This window comes from Dreissena polymorpha, chromosome 13, assembly GCF_020536995.1.
Source record: "Dreissena polymorpha isolate Duluth1 chromosome 13, UMN_Dpol_1.0, whole genome shotgun sequence".
Classification (NCBI taxonomy): Eukaryota; Metazoa; Mollusca; class Bivalvia; order Myida; family Dreissenidae; genus Dreissena; species Dreissena polymorpha.
The window spans coordinates 7,815,500-7,834,272 of NC_068367.1; the positions used below are offsets into that span (position 1 = coordinate 7,815,500).

The following is an 18,773-nucleotide window of genomic DNA, read 5'->3' on the forward strand; positions in this document are numbered from 1 at the left end:
CAACATGATACACCAATTTATCAAACAACATCACAGTATTATGTAACAATATCAATATTCTTTTGGGATGATCTATTGAGTCGCGCTCTGAGAAAACTGGGCATAATGCATGTGCGTCTGCACAGGCTAATCAGGGACGACACTTTCCGCTTTTATGATATTTTCTGTTTAAAGAAAGTCTCTTCTTAGCTAAAATCTAGTTTAGGCGGAAAGTGTCGACCCTGATTAGCCTGTGCGGACAGCACGGGCTAATCAAGGACGACACTTTACGCACATGCATTAAACCCCTCTAATACAATCACAGTCTCAGTGGGGATTCCAAAATCGAAGTTTTCCTTTGGGTTGGCGCCTTTTCTTCCTCGCCCGTCATTTTCCCTTTCTTTGGCGGGAAATTTATCACGGCGTTTGATGATTTTCTGTTTGGCTCCACACTCAAAGGCGTGTGGTAGCGCACAAAGATATGGCCGTTTTCATATTTCAGGTCGAATACCTTTTGCTGGAATGGATAAAGTAGTTCACCAAATATATGTGTACATATTAATTTTCAAATAAGACTTATTTTACAATTACTGAAGGCCATGTGCGAGACACTCTTTAAACTGAATTTCTAGGGTGGTATTCTCTGCTCTAATGCATAATTGCAAGGTTTATTTTTTGTTCGAGATACACTGTAAATGTGAACCTTACTTCACGCTGAACTGACAACTGGTTGTTTCTTTTTTGCAATCGAAATAGACATTATGTGTGCACTTTAAACCAAGTAATTTAAAAAAAAAAGGAACGAGGTTCATTTTTTTATATACCTGCGTTTCGGTTGACAGTTTGTATTTGAAGGCACTTGTTAACAGAGATACAAAATGGCAATACATAAAAATGAAAAATGGTTTTCATATGTTTAAATTAAAAGTGTTTACATTAAATTTAAACAATCGGAATAACACTCATGACAAAGTCAAATCATCAAAAGAAATAGATAAACTAATACAGCGTTTGTAATGGGATTGGACAATTAAGGAAATAGAGGATATTTGTTGGATTCGATGGAATATCGATTTTATTAAACGAGTATAGAATATATAGAATAATATATTCACGAGTTGCACAGCCACTAGTGAAAATACGTATTTTATATGATCACGAGTGAATTATAATCGAACCCAACAAATATTCTTTTTATTTATTTTTTCACCGTTTTTTTACATTTTAAAAGAGTTTAACTGGATAATTTCGCTGGATTTATGACGTTATTTCGTCGAAAAATGACGTCATTTAAAAGTAATATCGATATTTTTCACTGTTATTTTTTACTGTTTTAAACAGTGAAATATCAGTTTTATTTCAGTTGATATTTCTCTATAAACCACCGGAAAGCATAAAATAAATGCATGTATTTCTACAATAGCATTGTAATTGCCTTCTAAAGCTGTAAATTACATGTATATTTATTTTAGGTTCTGTCTCGGGTTACAATTTAGTTATTTGAATATTTATTGACATTAAAATTGCAAACAAGGTCCTTTAAATCACGTGATTATCTACTACGGGCATCTTACATGTAGACCCATCTCGTTCTTTCCAGTCTCAAGGTCGAACATATAGGAGTGCCACGGGCACATCACATGACAGCGGCCATTGTAGTCCTCGATTTCGCCTTGAAACAGGGGGCCACCTGAAAAATACACGAAAAACATTTAAATTATTATAATTTGTTAACGATATTTTTCGAGACAGTGCATTATGTCACTGCATATGTTATCGTACGACGACGATTGCTCAAGATTACATACATGTGAAGATAATTGTTAGACAGTGTTGAAAATTCAAGCACTGATAGAAATTAATTGAATAGTTTTGGATAATCGAACCAATTGTGTCCCTTGATTTACATAAAATGGGCTCTACAACAGTTTCCCCGTCAATAAATTTAATTATTGTCTTCATCGTTTCTATTTTTAAGTCTGTTTTATTTTATGCTTTCCGGTGGTTTATAGAGAAATATCAGTGAATTAAAACTGATATTTCACTGTTTTAAAAAGTGAAAAATATCGATATTTTTCACTGTTTTACTGTGAAATCATTTTTTCGACGAAATGACGTCATAAATCCAGCGAAATTATTCAGTTTAACTCTTTTACAGTGTGAAAAAGCAAAAAAGAAAAAGAAAATGTGTTGGATTCTATGGAAATATCGATTTTAATTCACTCGTGATCATAGAAAAAATATATTTTACATGATCACTCGTGAAATAAAATCGATATTCCATCGAATCCAACAAATATCCTCTATTTAAGTGGTAATAACTGTTTAACAAACAGCTGTCGTTTCTACCGTTACAGTATTTGATCATTGTTTAAAATGTTCATACACTTTTGTGATTTCACAACACTGCCAGTGTGTGAGATTTATCGTGAAGTATTTAAGTATTAACCATTTATGCCTAGTGGACTCTCCCATCCTTCAAAATTGGATCAATTTATTTCGAAATTAGGGATGTCTAGTATATTTATTTCTATATTTAGAATATTTCTTACAGAAATTATTTAAAGCTAACAGCGCAGACCCTGATGAGACGTCTCATCTGGGTCTACGCTGTTTGCTAAGGCCTTTTTATGAAATATGAAAGCATGCATTCTTTATTTTCAAGTACGTTGCCTTGGTTTTCAGCAAACTACATCACAACTGAATTGTAGCTACAGACTGTGTGCGTTTTTCCAGCTTTTATCACCGATTAACACCAACCATTCAAACATGTTTTTCCGCGTTGTCATTATCAATTTATTGACATTTTCAAAAAAAACTACGTACACATGTGTGATTACTTGCAAATGTGCTTGTTTAAGTCTCCATCAATAATCAAATGGGGTTAAAATGTTCGCTTTTTTTAAAGCCGTAAAGAACAACTCGATATGTATTTTAGTATGCATAGTCCCAGTTCCATAAAATGTTCAAGTTTACTGTCAATGGAACTTATTTCTTTGAATCAAGGCCTTGGCATGCTTCAAATATTACCATTTGCGATAGTAATTTGTGAACCAATATTGATTTTAATAGTATGCAACGGTTGATATGGAATTTACAAAAGTATTTGTATATGCTGCATCTTTGACGAGTACGTATTTACTTTTAGTTTGCAGTGCTGTTCACATAACCAGCAACAGAATCTCCCATTTCAAATAAGTAGGAATTACTTTCTATGCAATCGAGCTAAAATAAATAGGTTTAAACTAACAGAATGTTTAATTCTTCTTTGGCTGGCGCACCAATATACTCCCACATTTAATTCTTAGGCAAAAGCGTAGTTCAAGTAATAACATCAAACTATGAACAGAATATCTTTCTAAAGTAATCATTGAGATCAGCCCATTTCCGTCGAAAACTGGTCGAACAAACGGATGTTACATATTGATTTGTACTGGAATGTTTTAATTTGCTCTGAACTCACAATCGCACGACATAGATGCTTCATACCCGCCGTCTAATGACTCGTCAGGTAAGAATAATTTGTGATGCTTGAATTGTCTCCTAATAGATGTGAACCAAACAGTTAAGCAATCTTTTTTTCTAGTAGATACCGCGTCGATATCATCAGTCATTTTCTCGGCACTTCGTCTCTAATGTGCTTTATATGGCCTTCTGACGCAAGAAACCTTTGAACGGAAACCTTATTCTAACGTATTGGCGAAATGAATACAATATGAGATGAGCAAAATACAACAAAATGTGTATTTCAGCAACTGAAGGTCTTCTGCACATAATACAACAGTGTCATTGTGACAAATTCAAAATCAACTAATAAAATATACTAAAATCTTCAAACCGAGCATTGTGTACGTAGTATTCTGAGAAAACTGGGCTTAATGCATGTGCGTAAAGTGTCATCCCAGATTAGCCTGTGCAGTCCGCATAACTTGGTATTTGGTAACCTACACAATTTAGTATTTTGTAACCTACACTTAAGCACCATTTTCGTAAAAAAATTATGAAAAATAAAGTTAGTTTCATTCGATGGGAAATTTGATGAAACGTATAAAAAATGATAATATTTATGCAGTAAATTTTTTGGGACTTGAAAGAGTATTTTTTGGGTCTTCGTCTGAAAAAGGAAGCGGCTGGTTCTAGTATACACCAGCCGCGATAAAAAAAAGGAAGACCCTTAGGGTCTTTCCTTAATAACTTTTTTGTTTGAAGAGATATCAAAAAAGTGTAAATGTATATATTGTAGATCTCGTTGAGATCTTTCAGAATCTGTGTAGATATCTGAGGTATGACCCCCCCTAAGGGGGTTATGGGGATTATAGATATAATAAAATGACGACCCATTTGATAGTAATGGGAAATTGCATGAACTGTATAAAAAATGATAATATTTTTTGGTATAGATCTATGTAGGGGTGTGATGATTGAAATGTATTGACAATGCAGTCACCCTACTGACAAGTATGAAATACAATGATCTATCTTAAGTTTCCCGCGCCACACGGCGCGGGATTCGATGAGCAGGTCGCCGCGGAGCGGTAGACCTGCGAACCTGTGTCAAGCATCAATTCCGACGAAGGAGGACGAGGGTCAAGCATGAGTCTTATTGACACATTAATTATTTATGTTATAAATAACAAACAGGAATGTTAATTGTACACTACGACATTTTATTCATTTTGGAACATGGTACATGGTACATGCAAGTACCTATTTGCATTTGATTTGTTTGAAATCAGTTCTTATAATTGTGATCAGTTCATCTAGAGAGATCTTTCCTTCTTCAGCTTCGATGCATGAAGCCATGACTCGTTTGACACGGTAGCTGTCTAGCCATTGAGTATATCTTGTGTGATGACACCAGTGGTCTTCTTCTACATTGATGTCACATCTGCAGCATCTGATGATCACCTTTGGAGGTACAGCTGTCTTAGGTACTTCTTGTGGAATGATTATTACACGTTCATTGATTGTAGAATGCTCTGTTGCATTAGCAATACGTTGATGAATATTTGTATTTAAATGTGTTGTCCACTGTTGTCTCTTGACATGTTTCTTGCAGTGAATACACTATTTTGTAATAGATTTGTCTGCAAACGGCATTGTTGAAAATGTTGAGAGACAGATGAAATGCGACTTTCCTATGCAGAATATGCTTTGTAAATGAAACAGAACGTTTTAATGTTATGATGACGTAGTGATGACGTCATTGTTGTGATGACGTAATAATTTTGACTATTGTGTAACCTACACAATTTAGTACTTTGTAACCTATGGAAACTTGGTATAGTGTAACCTACAAAAATTGGTATTTTGTAACCTATGGACGACACTTTCCGCTTTAACCTGATTTTCGGTAAGGAGGGGCTTCCTTGAAACTAAAAATACCATAAAAGCGGAAAGTGTCGTCACTGATTAGCCTGTGCGGACTGCACAAGCTAATCTGGGACGACACTTTACGCACATGCATTAAGCCCAGTTTTCTCAGAACGCGGCTCATATGGAATGCAGCTGTGAGAATACGTTTTTTTTATATGAAAGCATAAACAGTTTCTAATACTATAATATACTATTATATGTTACATATCGCAATATATCTGACAAATACATTTACTCTGAAAAAAAGCATTTAAAGAATGTAATACGAGTCAACGTTGACATTTACAGAATTATGTTCATCGGTTTTAAGATTTCCTGTCTTAACATTTTCTCTTTACATCTGTATAAAAGTTCAGCAACCACTACTAATTCTACTATACATTTGTTGTAAGTATCTGCAGTCCCGGATTACCCATTAGGCAGAGAACGCGACGTTTAGGGACCACATGAGACCGTGACGAAAGAAATGTTACTTACTAAGCCTAATCTAATCCGATCAAAGGCTTTACATTGTCTTACCAAGTGGCAATCCATTATTATTTGCCATGATTGGCACTGGTAGGCTTACTTAAACGAGTTAAATCGACAATGCACTTGCGTTCGGTCGAGCACTAAGCTGACTAGGGACCTGGGGCCCAAAAGTTTCACTACCTATGGGCTCGCATGGCGCTTAAAGGGGCATTTTCACAGATTTGGGCATGTATTGAAGTTTGTCATTAAATGCTATATATTGATAAATGTAAAACATTTTATCTAAAAAGCTCCAGTAAAAGAAAGAATACCATTAAAGAAAGAAAACAAATAACTCTCAACTGGGCTCGACTAACTGACATCTGGAGTAAAAGTCTATCGCTTAGACTAATCGACCATCCGTGCTCATACAATTAGTGATGTATTTTATACCTAATATAAGTGATCCTCGTAGTATCACAAAATATAACGACAACAACAAAACTCTCCAAATTATAATTCGTTTCGCGTTGCAACGCTTTATCATTTTAAGGATTTCTAAATCGTCAAAAGATGCATATAATGGATACTTTAGAGAATGGTAAATGGTCCTTATTACTTTTTCCTCACATATATCATAACTACAACGAAAATTTGCGAATCTGACACTATTTTCTTTTATTTTGTCAATTTACCAAAACGTGAAAATGCCCCTTTAAACCGGCATTGGCCATCAGACAGGATCGCATAAAACAGGTAAATTCATTCTGTATTTTCTAGCCACTAATAAACACATTGTATTCCTCTTCAATTGCATACTCTTGCTGCAAGGGAAAACAATTCATGCACTTTCTACATTCAATGCTTATTGAAGATGTCGTACTTTTTTCTACCACCAGTTTCTACCCGGAACACCGTAATTTTGTATAAAAACGATTGCTACATGGACAAGTATCATTCCACATTAAATAAAGTTTTAAAGTCTCCTTAGATCGTTGCCATCAAAAGGTTTTTTGTAGAGGCGTGGAGTTTTTGCACAGCCCTGTCGACAAGCCTTTTTGTGAATGACTTCACGAACCGAATTTGCATCGTCATTTCATATCTTCGCGTGACCAAATAATTGTTATTATTGTTATTGTTATTATTATTATTATTATTATTATTACAACTAGTAGTAGTAGTAGTAGTGTTATTATTATTATTGTTATTATTATTATTATTATTATTATTAATATTATCTTGATGTGTTATACAATGTTAGTTTCCCATGATAGTCTCCTCCGATTTCATGCTACGCCTTTAAACGTTTACAATGTTTACGCAATATATAACACAGATCGACATGCAATATATAACAAAGATCGACATGCAATATATAACACAGATCGACATGCAATATATAACACAGATCGACATGCAATATATAACACAGATCGACATGCAATATATAACACAGATCGACATGCAATTTATAACACAGATCGACATGCAATATATAACACAGATCGACATGCAATATATAACACCGATCGACATCTATTATAGGAAGGCTATTGTAAAAAGGATAAGTTTTGTGTTACAAAAACTGTAATGACCAAGTTTTCCTGTCTAGCCATGGTGATTTGTCGAATAGTTGTGAATACGTTGTGTGCTTCGTGATAAACGACACTGGGTACAATCCATTTGACAACATTTGTTCGAGGGAAAAAACGCGTGTGAATTTCACCTGCTTGACCCTTCCGATGATTCAACGGTATAACGTATGTCGAAACTCAATCAAAAGTAGCTTCCCGCAACCTTAAAAGTTTTTTAAGTTCCAAGTGTGCCTAATATCGGTGACATTCATAACGCAATAAATGTGAAGACAGAAATCCATCCTTCCAGCGTTTAGTCTGTTCGCCAAAGGGTATGCAATAAAATGATTGGATAATGTGCTTTTGATTACTACTGAAATTTAACCTACAATTGTTCATTGCTATCATTGACAGACAACTTAGAGATACTTCAAAGTTTGAAACATTTGAAATACGGCATGGTGTTTTTATATTATTATTTACAGAATAAATGTATACAGTAGACACGAATGCTGTAGGTGTGGTGCGATGTTTTGAACACCTGTCCAGCTTTGTTTGTGTGTGGCTGTCAACATGGTCAAAGAGTGCGAATCGCTTTAATTTTTGTTCCATCCGCGTTAACAACATGCTCACATTTCCTTTGGTCAATATTGATTATCGAAAACCGTCGCGTCTATTTAGCGCATTTTCGACATATACCTGGTGAAACATTGAAGCTTTAACGTTGTACGTGTTATGACAAAAAAAGAAACAACGTTAACAAGATAAAAATGTTTTTTTTTTATTTATGGACACCTTTTTGTCACGTATCTTCTTTTCATACGAAGTAACAACATTACAATTTGTAATGCTCCGTTCCAGCCAATGTTTAAAATAACAATCTGTCGTGTTCGTACAGAAGTTATTTTACCCTGGTGTCGTTTTATTTCTTTTTTTTCTAATTTGACATTGATTTAAAAATGTCGTATCGCACTGATATTTTACGTCAGCTGCATTTGTATGTGTTAAGAATAGCAGTCAACGGTGCAGATACACACACATTTCACGTAACAGTTTCCACGTTACAAAATACATTTATTACTTCGTAAATAATGTTTAAAATAGACAAGCTGTTCTGAAAAAATACAACACGTTCTGCGATAACTTTTTCATAGTTTGCAGAATCAAGAAAAACATTAACTTCAAGATGGCAGACTTTTCTTGAATGATCAGAATTATGAATTGAAAATACTTGATGTTTTACAAAGAAACAATGTACATATTTTCTTTTAAGAAACTAAATGTATAAGAATAAATCCTTGAATTCGTCTGAATTCGGTTACACAATTTCACGGTGATTTTTGTGTCATGTTATTTTGTATAACTAATGGGCAATTTTGAGAGTTTTGGAGGAGGTAGTAGCTGGGGGGAGGGGGGTAGTAGCTAATGCCGAGTGCATGTGATCACAAACACCATAACAATATCGGTAGGTGCACGTTTGTATTTTCTTTTATTTCTTATTATTATACTTAAAACTATAAGTTAAAATGCTTCAATCTGTAAAGTTGATACAATTAAGTGTATCCCTAAATACGCCAAACCCGTGAATGAACCCCTTTAAAACAACGAATCTTTGCTTACCCATATGCGTGCACCACGCATCTATGACGTAGAAGCGGCCATTGTGGTAGAAGAGCGCAAGGTCGTCGCTCCTACCGGAAGTGGCGTACAGTCGCTGGCACCGCGTCTTTTTCAGCTCGGCGTACGATCCCACGTTCTGCCACGGAACAAATTCCACCGCCGACGACTCGCTCATTTTACGGACGATGTCGATTTTGTCCTCGCTTCCTGTCGGCGGCGGTTGGTATGAGAACTTCTTCACTTGATTTCCGCTTCTTGGACGGGCTGCGTAGATAGTCTTACCGGCATCCGTAGAGAGACTCTGTTCAATAGTTGCGTACTTGAGACTACTTCCGGCATGCACTCGTGGTGTTTCGATCTCTATTTCAGACATAAGTTCAGTGATTTGCTTGTCATTGGAAATGACATCGTTGTTATTTCCACTGGCAGCTCTCGTTAAAGTATTTTCATCCGCATGTTGTTCTGTTTCTTTGTTAGAAACACCGGTGACGACAATGGTGTCTTCATGCGTAGGTTCCATGTTTGACAACAGCGGCACATCATCCGTTGGAACCTCTGTTTCGGAATACTTTGGCTCTGTTGAAGCAAGTTTTTGATAGTCGTTCTTCGAATCCGCGCTCGATTTCTTTATATCGCACTGCATCTCTATATAGCTATCGATAATTCCTGAATTTTAGTCCACCGTAATATTAAAGGGGCCTTTTCACAGATTTTGGCATTTTTTAACTTATTCATTAAATGCTTTATATCGATAAATGTAAACATTGGATCGTAAAAGCTCCAGTAAAAAATCAAGAATAAAATTAAAAAAAGGAAAAGAACATTGCCCGAACCAGGTTTCGAACCAGTGACCCCTGGAGTCCTGAAGTAAAAACGCTTTAGCCTACTGAGCTATTCCGCCGAGTACATATGCTGAACGTATTTTATACCTTATATAAGCAATCTTCGTAGTTTCACAAAATTTAACGACAAAAACAGAACTCTCCAAATTATTCATTCGTTTCGCGTTGCAACGCTTTATAATTTTTAGGTTTTAAAATCGTCAAAAGATGCATATAATGGCTCTATTAGACCATGGTAAATGTTCAGTATTACTGTTTCCTCACAAATATCATAACTAAAACGAAAATTTGCGAATCTGAAACAACTTTTTTCAATTTTGTCAATTTACCAAAGCGTGAAAAGATCCCTTTAAATAGTACGTCTAAACGCAGTTTAATTCACGGCCACGTTCCGTAAACATTGAGCATTTTTATTTACAAAGTTCGGTATTGAAATGACTAAGAAGAATTCAAGTATTCGTTATGTCGAAGAACTTAAAGGGAACTTTTCACGCTTTGGTAAATTGACAAAATTGAAAAAAGTTGTTTCAGATTCGCAAATTTTCGTTTTAGTTATGATAATTGTGAGGAAACAGTAATACTGAACATTTACCATGGTCTAATATAGCCATTATATGCATCTTTTGAAGATTTTAAAACCTAAAAATTATAAAGCGTTGCAACGCGAAACGATTGAATAATTTGGAGAGTTCTGTTTTTGTCGTTAAATTTTGTGAAACTACGAAGATTGCTTATATAAGGTATAAAATACGTTAAGTACGTGTACTCGGCGGAATAGCTCAGTAGGCTAAAGCGTTTTTACTTCAGGACTCTGGCAGGACTCCAGGGGTCACTGGTTCGAAACCTGTTCCGGGCAATGTTCTTTTCCTTTTTTTAATTTTATTCTTGATTTTTTACTGGAGCTTTTACGATCCAATGTTTACATTTATCGATATCAAGCATTTAATGAATAAGTTAAAAAATGCCAAAATCTGTGAAAAGGCCCCTTTAACGTTGTTTGTGTTGAGCTTGAAGAAACAATCCCTATATATACGCATGCTTATGTAAACGATAAGGTAACAGTTATTTTCAACGTGATAATTGGTGTTGGCAGGTTCTTCAGAGCGCAAAATTCATATGGGAAAAATACAACAATGTTAGTTATGTCTCGCGTTTTGCTAATCGGAAGTCCTACATGCGTTTAGAACAAACTTAGATTGAAGCCCATTATTATTGAAGCATAAATACACGAAAGGCACATTTATACACAAACGGGTATCTCTTCGAAAACTGTAGAAAAATTGACAAAGACAAATCTGACTTATCTGTATTTATAAAGTATATCAGAAGCCGAGAACGTGTTGCTGCTACAGCAACGTCTAAACGTTATTGATTGACTCACAAATGTTGTGCGTCATAGGCAATAACATCGAACGTTTTTTTTATCATTTAAGCACGGAAATGTTCCTCCTAGGCACGATTTTTTTTCATTTGAATGTATGAAAAGAAGTTATTAGGTATTCTTAAATAACTGAAAACGAAATTAAAAGTTCGTGCGTTAACTTGTTAAAAACTTCCAACACTTTTATATGAACTCACTCGACTCGCTGTCGACAAAAAGCCACCGCCGTTATCCGTTTTACCGATTTTATAACTTTAAGCACGGCCAATAACCATTAAATACGAATATATGTTATAGAATTAACGAGCAGTAAAAGGAAGTTTAGGTTCCTAACAGATGTTGATTACCAGGCTTGTAACATAAATGTCGCCATGGCAACTCGACTTTATCGGATGTATAAAATTGATTTGTGCTGCCTCGATGGCGATTCTAAATTAACTGTTGCGACCCGCAGAATTAAATTCGTATGTCATGCATATGGAATCGCTTGATCAAACCGTAGTTGCATATTAAATGTATAATTAATTATAATTTTACTTAAAATATTATACTTTCCTGGGATATATTGACATGTTTACTTAATTTGCCGCTCTCTTAGCTTGTTTAATCCATTTATACCTAACGTCTAGAAAAAAGGCATTGGCAAACAGCGTAGACCCAGATGAGACGCCGCATGATGCGGCGTCTTATCAGGGTCTGCGCTGTTTGCATAAAGGAATTTCTGTAAGAAATATTCTAAATATAGAAATAAGTATACTAGGCATCCCTAATTTTGGAAATAAATTGATCCAATTTAGAAGGATGGGAGAGTCCACAAGGCATAAATGGGTAAACGCAGATTCGTAATTTCATGTTTTATGAATCCCATCAATTCTCTTCTTGGACAACGCTAAATTATATATCGTAAGACATAAACAGAAATGCATTTTATCGCATAACGTAAACGTGGTAGTAGTAACAAATGCTATTGGCATCGCGCAAGTGTTTGCGATATACACAAACTGTACAAACGTGTGGAATATTAGTATTAGTATGATTTATATATCGAATCGCTAAGAAATTTGGTTACGAGTAAAGTCGAGATATAGAGCGAATAATATGTCCATATGTACTGCCTAATTTTCGGACAGAAGTATTCAAATAAACAAATTTTATCCCGTATTTACATACTGTCTGAAAATGATTAAAACTTCACCCCTTGAAATACGTTTCTGCATAAATAGGTGTCTTAGTGTTTGTAGTTATGTACAGTATTAAATAAATATTTGTTAATGATATGGATACATGTAATTTACATTGAGACAGCACTCTTTTGTCGTTTAACAATATAAATCATATGGGAATGAGTTGTTTAGTCTTGAAACACAACTTACTTGTGTTGCTAGTCAGTTTCCCTGGACAGCTGTATTAAAGTTTGGGTCATTTGTCTTCAGCTTAACCTTACTGTAAATTATTTGCGACTGAGAGACATTTCTCTAGACATAGTAAGTTCTGGTCAAGAACGGCAATCGTTTTCCACTGAGAGTAATTCGCGTTAATCTGAAATCCAGATTTCTTTCAAAAAATATATGTCTGCGATACATATGCAAAGTAAATACTAAAAAATATTAAGTTCTCTATAACAACGTATGTATTTAGGTCAAGTCTCATGTATTAGGAAATCTTAAAGCCACACAACTTATTTGGCATAGTAAATTATAAATAAGAAACATATTTTATCTATGCCAATTAGAATACATTTGGTGGTTACGAGGTAGAAATCCGTCTTTTTGCGCTTTCATAGTCCCAGTTCGCGGAATAGATCGTTGTTTTGCATATAAATCGTACAGCGAGAAATAAACTTGACATAAATTCATTGAAATATATTTTTATCGAGGTCGAGGTTAACGAACAATCAATTTTTCTATAAAAAAATCACTATCAAATATACATGTATATATATATTTGATAGTGAAATATTTTTTTTCAGAAAAGTTGATTTTTCGTTATAATGTGATTATTTATCATTCAAAATGACGTTTTCACTAATTAATATCATAGCCACACGCTAATCACCTGTGGTCTAGACATCCTACTTTCGCCTGTAAAAGCGGTACCGTTTGAAAACTAATAAATTACTTGCTAAATAGGCTATATAGATTTAATGACAATTTTGCACACTTTCAAATTGCATCTATATGTATTGATTAACATGTATTTCATTTCAAGGTCAGAGGCAAAGTGTGTGGCTTTAAGTTAAAAACTAAAACAGAACGTCAGAGAATACCGGTAAGTGTCATAAACATAATACTTACAAATATTTTTATTATTAATTCAACACCCATGTGACCTTACACAGGTGACATCTACACGTTTCTTATACAACTTTGTCCGTAAATTAGGCAACACATATAATCATATTGATTTGTATATTAAGTACATGTAACCTCAGACGGGATTATATTGAATGGGAATACATATATCTTGTATTCCGGTTTCATCCGGTCAAGTGCAGAGGGGGTTATCACTTGATGATTTGAAGTAAGTCAATATGGCGACGCCCATGCAGCTTATTTTCGCAGTTTCTTATACTTTATTACTTTTATGAAACGTTTCAAGCCATATCAGCAAGAAAGTGATGAGCGTTTACTTCATATTAAAACGGGCAAAAGCACGCAGCATGGGGGGGGGGGGGGGGGAGGGGGCGTTGACTGCTCATACATTTAGAATTTCAACATAAAATTTTTGTAATGTGTCATCTATTTTCGCGATGCAGTTAACACGAAAAAACATTTAAATACAAGTCCGTCTGATGCTGTTTAAGTGCATATAGATACTTGAACTGAAAATGATTTATTGAACTTCATTGTTGTGTTTCTAATTATACTAAATATTTACACAATCATGGTTTATCTTCTTAAATTTATTTTTCCACCGCATTTTTTCGTCTTTTAGCAGTTTGAACACGTCGTACGTCAGTTGTCATTGTTTTAATGACGTCATACAGACCGGTTCACAAAAATAGTTTGATATTTTTAATGTAATTATGTGAAGAACATTCTTGCACTTGCAGTTCACATTAGCATGGCTTTGTACATTTTAATAAAAAAATAAATAAACGTATAAAGGTACTTTTACGTGTTTTAAATCATTCACCACACACATGCTAACTTTATATTGTTGGTGGTAAAATTGTGTTCTCCTTTGCTAACTGAATTAAAAGGTGACCCAGATTTGAAAATGCACTATATTTTGTCATGAAATAATTCTGACAACGTTTCATCTTGATATGAGTCATTCAAATGGCTTCTAAAGTGTTAACAAGGTTTTTCTAAGAAATAGCCTGGTGTTCTAGTTATGTCGACACACGTAACATAGATTCGAACTTGGCCTAGTTTCGGTCTAGGGAAAATTCCGACCATGTATCATCAAGATTTAGGGAAAAAGCATTACCATGTAAGTGTTATCGAGCTACAAATTGACGACTGACAGGTTCTTTTGAACTTTGACCTGGTAACCTTGTGTTTGGGCACACGTTGCTCACATTTGCAGTTATCCTAGATATTGTCAAGATGAACGTTCTGATAAAGTTTTATCAAGATTTAACTCTACCTATGGCGTCTAGAGTAGTCATTATGTTGTGTTGTTGTTGTTTTTTTCTTAAAATAAACATGCTGACTTAGTATTTGGAAACGCTTAACCCGAATTCAAGCTTGTCATTGATATTGTCAATATAATATTTTAAAGCAACTTTCATTAAGATTGATCAAAGGATGTGGCATTAGAGTAGAAACGAGATAAATATTAGCGATGAACAACGCGCGACAGTCGGCATAGAGTTATAAATAGATAACCTGAAGCACATCGTGTCCAAAATAGCTTAAAATGCTACATGGTTAAACATTGGTCATGAGAAAGTCCTTAAATACATGTATGACATGTGCCGTGGATGAGGGAGGTCAAAATTTATTTTTATTTTTGAAAACCAAATAGCGAATTAAATTCATGAAAACATAATACAAACATGCAAACAGACAAAGGAATTCGCATTCTTCTGACTTTGGGCGGCAAGTTAAACACCAGTCCAATTCGTTTTTCCTAAACATTACATGAAGTCTTCTTTCGTCAAAGCCCTTTTTTCATTTCCAGCGTTCATAATTTTGTCGCCAATATGGGCATGGCCGCATATCCGAAAAGCGTCGATCAGGTCTTGAACCATTTGACGGGTGGCTTTGTGGCCTCGCCATTTCCAGAGTATGTTGAAATTTATCATGACTCTCGGTTGGTCTGTAAAATGTCCATGTAATTATGAAAGCAACTCACGTTCGCGCATAAAATGTCAAACAAAAGCCTTGAAATTCGATCAGAAAATGATACAATCACCAGTTATAATTTTAAGTTCAATAAGCATGATAGAGGTAAATTATTTTAAAAAGTTGTATTTAAGGTAATAGCACTTAAATGAACAATTCGAATATCGCCTTATTTCGTACATATCCGTCACTCAGAACGTTGTCCGATAGTGTGCGGGAAACTACGAATATTTGGTCAATATCGCTATGAATTACTAAATGTTGACCCCGCAAAACTGAACAAACATAGCTGACATCATAAGACACTATTTGAGCATATGCATTCAAAAGGACAATGGAAATAATATTACCTGATACTTTATTTTCTATTACGTATTCGTAGGGAACGTTCAACTCATATGCAACGTTTTGTACGGTCTCCACTTTGACATACGTGCACAGGGCCAAAAGGGACTGATGGCTCAGCACTGGCACAGCGTCTGAAGAAAACAACTTATACAGTTTTTTATGCCCCCGGATCGAAAGATCGGGGGCATATTGTTTTTGGCCGGTCTGTCGGTCTGTCATTCATTCATTCATTCATTGTGTGTGTCCCAAAACTTTAACCTTGGTTAAAGTTTTGCAATAACTTTTGCATTATTGAAGATAGCAACTTGATATTTGGCATGCATGTGTCTCATGGAGCTGCACATTTTGAGTGGTGAAAGGCCAAGGTCATCCTTCAAGGTCAAAGGTCAAATATATGGCTTCAAAGCGGCGCAATAGGGGACATTGTGTTTCTGACAAGTTTACACATCACTTGTTTATTATGTAATTAAATGCAGCTTTACATTTTATTGCGTCAAACTGAGAACGTGCGTTCAGAAAAATGGTTATACATGTATCAGTATACAAACACCAAATACATAAGTCTAATCGTTTAAACACAAACATACCGAAGATAGTTCTATAGTTTTTCGACTCTCTGGCAGAGCAAGTCGCTGGCCGCGAGGTCAATGATCCTCCAATGGATTTCGGGGTCATGACCTCCTTGCCTTGAATAAAAAAATATTACACATTTATTTACTATACGTTAAATAAAATACGTACTGATGTTTTTTACTATGATAGTTTAAGTGCTGTCATTACAAATACGAGCCTTGCTGGGGATTACTTAATCGTGTAGACAATTTAATACACGATATGCAAACATATCTAGTTTTAGACGTCAACCTCAAGCAGTTGGAACACTACAGGAACCGGTAATTTCATTATATTTAAATATAATGAATTTACTATGTTTGTTTGTGTGTTTACAATAAGTCTTTGGCACGGGAAAAGTCTACTACCATGTTTATAAATTGATTACTTCATTTATGTGGTTAATATACATACCGTATTGGAAAATGAAGCCAGTTTGATAGTCAGTATACATATTTGAAAACATCACTTAGATTTCCAATATACATATTGGCAAATGACATCAATTAGATGGTCAATATATTTATTAGAAAATCACATCAATTAGATGGTCAGTATATATATTGGTAAATGTCATCAGTTAAATTGCCAATATACATATTGGCAAATGACATCAATTAGATGGTCAATATACATATTGGTATATGGCATCAATAAGATGATCGGTATACATTTAAGAAAATTACATCAATTAGATGGTCAGTTTATATATTGGTAAATGACATCAGTTAGATTACCAATATACATATTGGCAAATGACATCAAATAGATGGTCAGTATACATATTGGAATATGACATCAGGTAGATGGTCAATATACATATTGGCAAACTTGATGTACAACTTGACTGAAAATTAAGCAATGATAACAAAATACAAAGTCACATATATTTTATTTCAGGATTTAACGTCAAGGTTCATTGTTGGCCACATCTAATGAGGATGTTTTTCACTTAATAATGAAATGAAACTTCGCTTTGACCATCGCTGTCTTCTGACCTTTTATTCCTATACACGTAATTGTATTCATTTAAGAAATCATCATTTTTTTAGCCAATTCAAATGTGTCGTTTGGGACACGTTTTTTACTAAATGATAACATATGAAATACAAAAAAGGAATAAAAGAACTAAACATCGAATGCTCCTTAACGATAAAAAGCACACAAACCTCACTGAATATTTTCTGCGATTGTTTTAGTCTGTCCAATATAAACTTTATATATCCCAAAAATATAATTTTGGCTTGCAACAACAACAATTAACCACTTTGTTATCTTGGGCACATACTTCTCTGAACGGGCACGGCGGTTTGGGTCATGTCTAGCATATCAAACATGTATATGTTAGCGTTAATAGGGGTGTATAACAACAAAAAACCAGACTGGCCGTTTGTACAAAATTAACCTCGTTGTATTCCATTCAGGTTTTTGTCCTACTGAGCCCTCCCGGCATGCATATGTTGGCGTCAATGTTGCTTTATAAGAACGAAAATCAAGACTGACCCTATGTGCCAGTTCGGACACTGACCTCCTTGTTCGGATACGGCGATCTTTCCCTCAAAAGACAAGCCCCCCCCCCCCCCCCGCATGATTCTGTTGACGTCAATATTTGTTTTAACAATACAACAAGCAAATTCGTTGAATTGATATCCCCCGCCAATATGCTTCTGGACACAAAAAGGTTATATTTGACACTCAAAAAAGCATTTTTTCAAGATACAAAGGGTCATTACTCCGTTATTAACAGATGGTGTACAATGACATTTGGCGTGCATCATCCTCTTATCCATATATATACTCATACCAGGTTTCAATGAAATCCGCCAAAGCACTTCCAGGATATGGCTCCGGACACACACAAAAAGCATTTTTTTCAAGATACAAAGGGCCATAACTCCGTTGATTACAGATGGTATACAAAACCATTTGGCGTGCATCATCCTCTTATCTATATATATACTCATTCCAAGTTTCAATGAAATCCCCCAAAGCACTTCTAAGATATGGCTCCGGACGGACGGAAATACGGAAGGACGGACGGACGGAAGGACGGACGGATAAAGCCAAAACAATATCCCTCCGCCTATGGCGGGGGATAAAAATAGACTGACATTGAGTGCCAGTTCGGACACTAACCTCCTTGTACGGCTACGACGGTCTTGGCCCTGTCCAGCACACCTAGCATGTACTTGTTGGGGTCAATGTTCGCGCTGTGGAGGTGCTTCTGTTCCTCTTCATTGTCCTTGAAGAAGTTCAGGATACCTGTCAAAATAAGACATATGGTTTATTTAAGATACAG

General features: G+C 35.2%; 2 protein-coding genes across 2 annotated transcripts in view; both read right to left on the minus strand.

Moving 5' to 3' along the window:
- Positions 1–16: 16 nt before the first annotated feature.
- Positions 17–14,182, minus strand: LOC127856277 (uncharacterized). Its single transcript, XM_052392381.1, has 4 exons — positions 14,100–14,182; positions 9,000–9,665; positions 1,554–1,669; positions 17–496 (listed from the first exon to the last, which is right to left on the minus strand). The coding sequence occupies exons 2-4, from the start codon at positions 9,640–9,642 to the stop codon at positions 299–301; spliced, it is 957 nt and encodes a 318-aa protein (XP_052248341.1). The 5' UTR covers positions 9,643–9,665; positions 14,100–14,182; the 3' UTR covers positions 17–298.
- Positions 14,183–15,160: 978 nt separating this feature from the next.
- The window catches only part of LOC127855922 (uncharacterized), a 29,611-nt gene continuing 25,998 nt past the window's right edge, over positions 15,161–18,773 (minus strand). The window contains exons 17-20 of the mRNA XM_052391836.1: positions 18,611–18,736; positions 16,450–16,548; positions 15,865–15,993; positions 15,161–15,488 (exon numbers count right to left, since the gene is read on the minus strand). Of these exons, the coding sequence (XP_052247796.1) occupies positions 15,307–15,488; positions 15,865–15,993; positions 16,450–16,548; positions 18,611–18,736 (536 nt within the window). The 3' untranslated portion in view covers positions 15,161–15,306. The remainder of the gene's footprint in view (positions 15,489–15,864; positions 15,994–16,449; positions 16,549–18,610; positions 18,737–18,773) is intronic.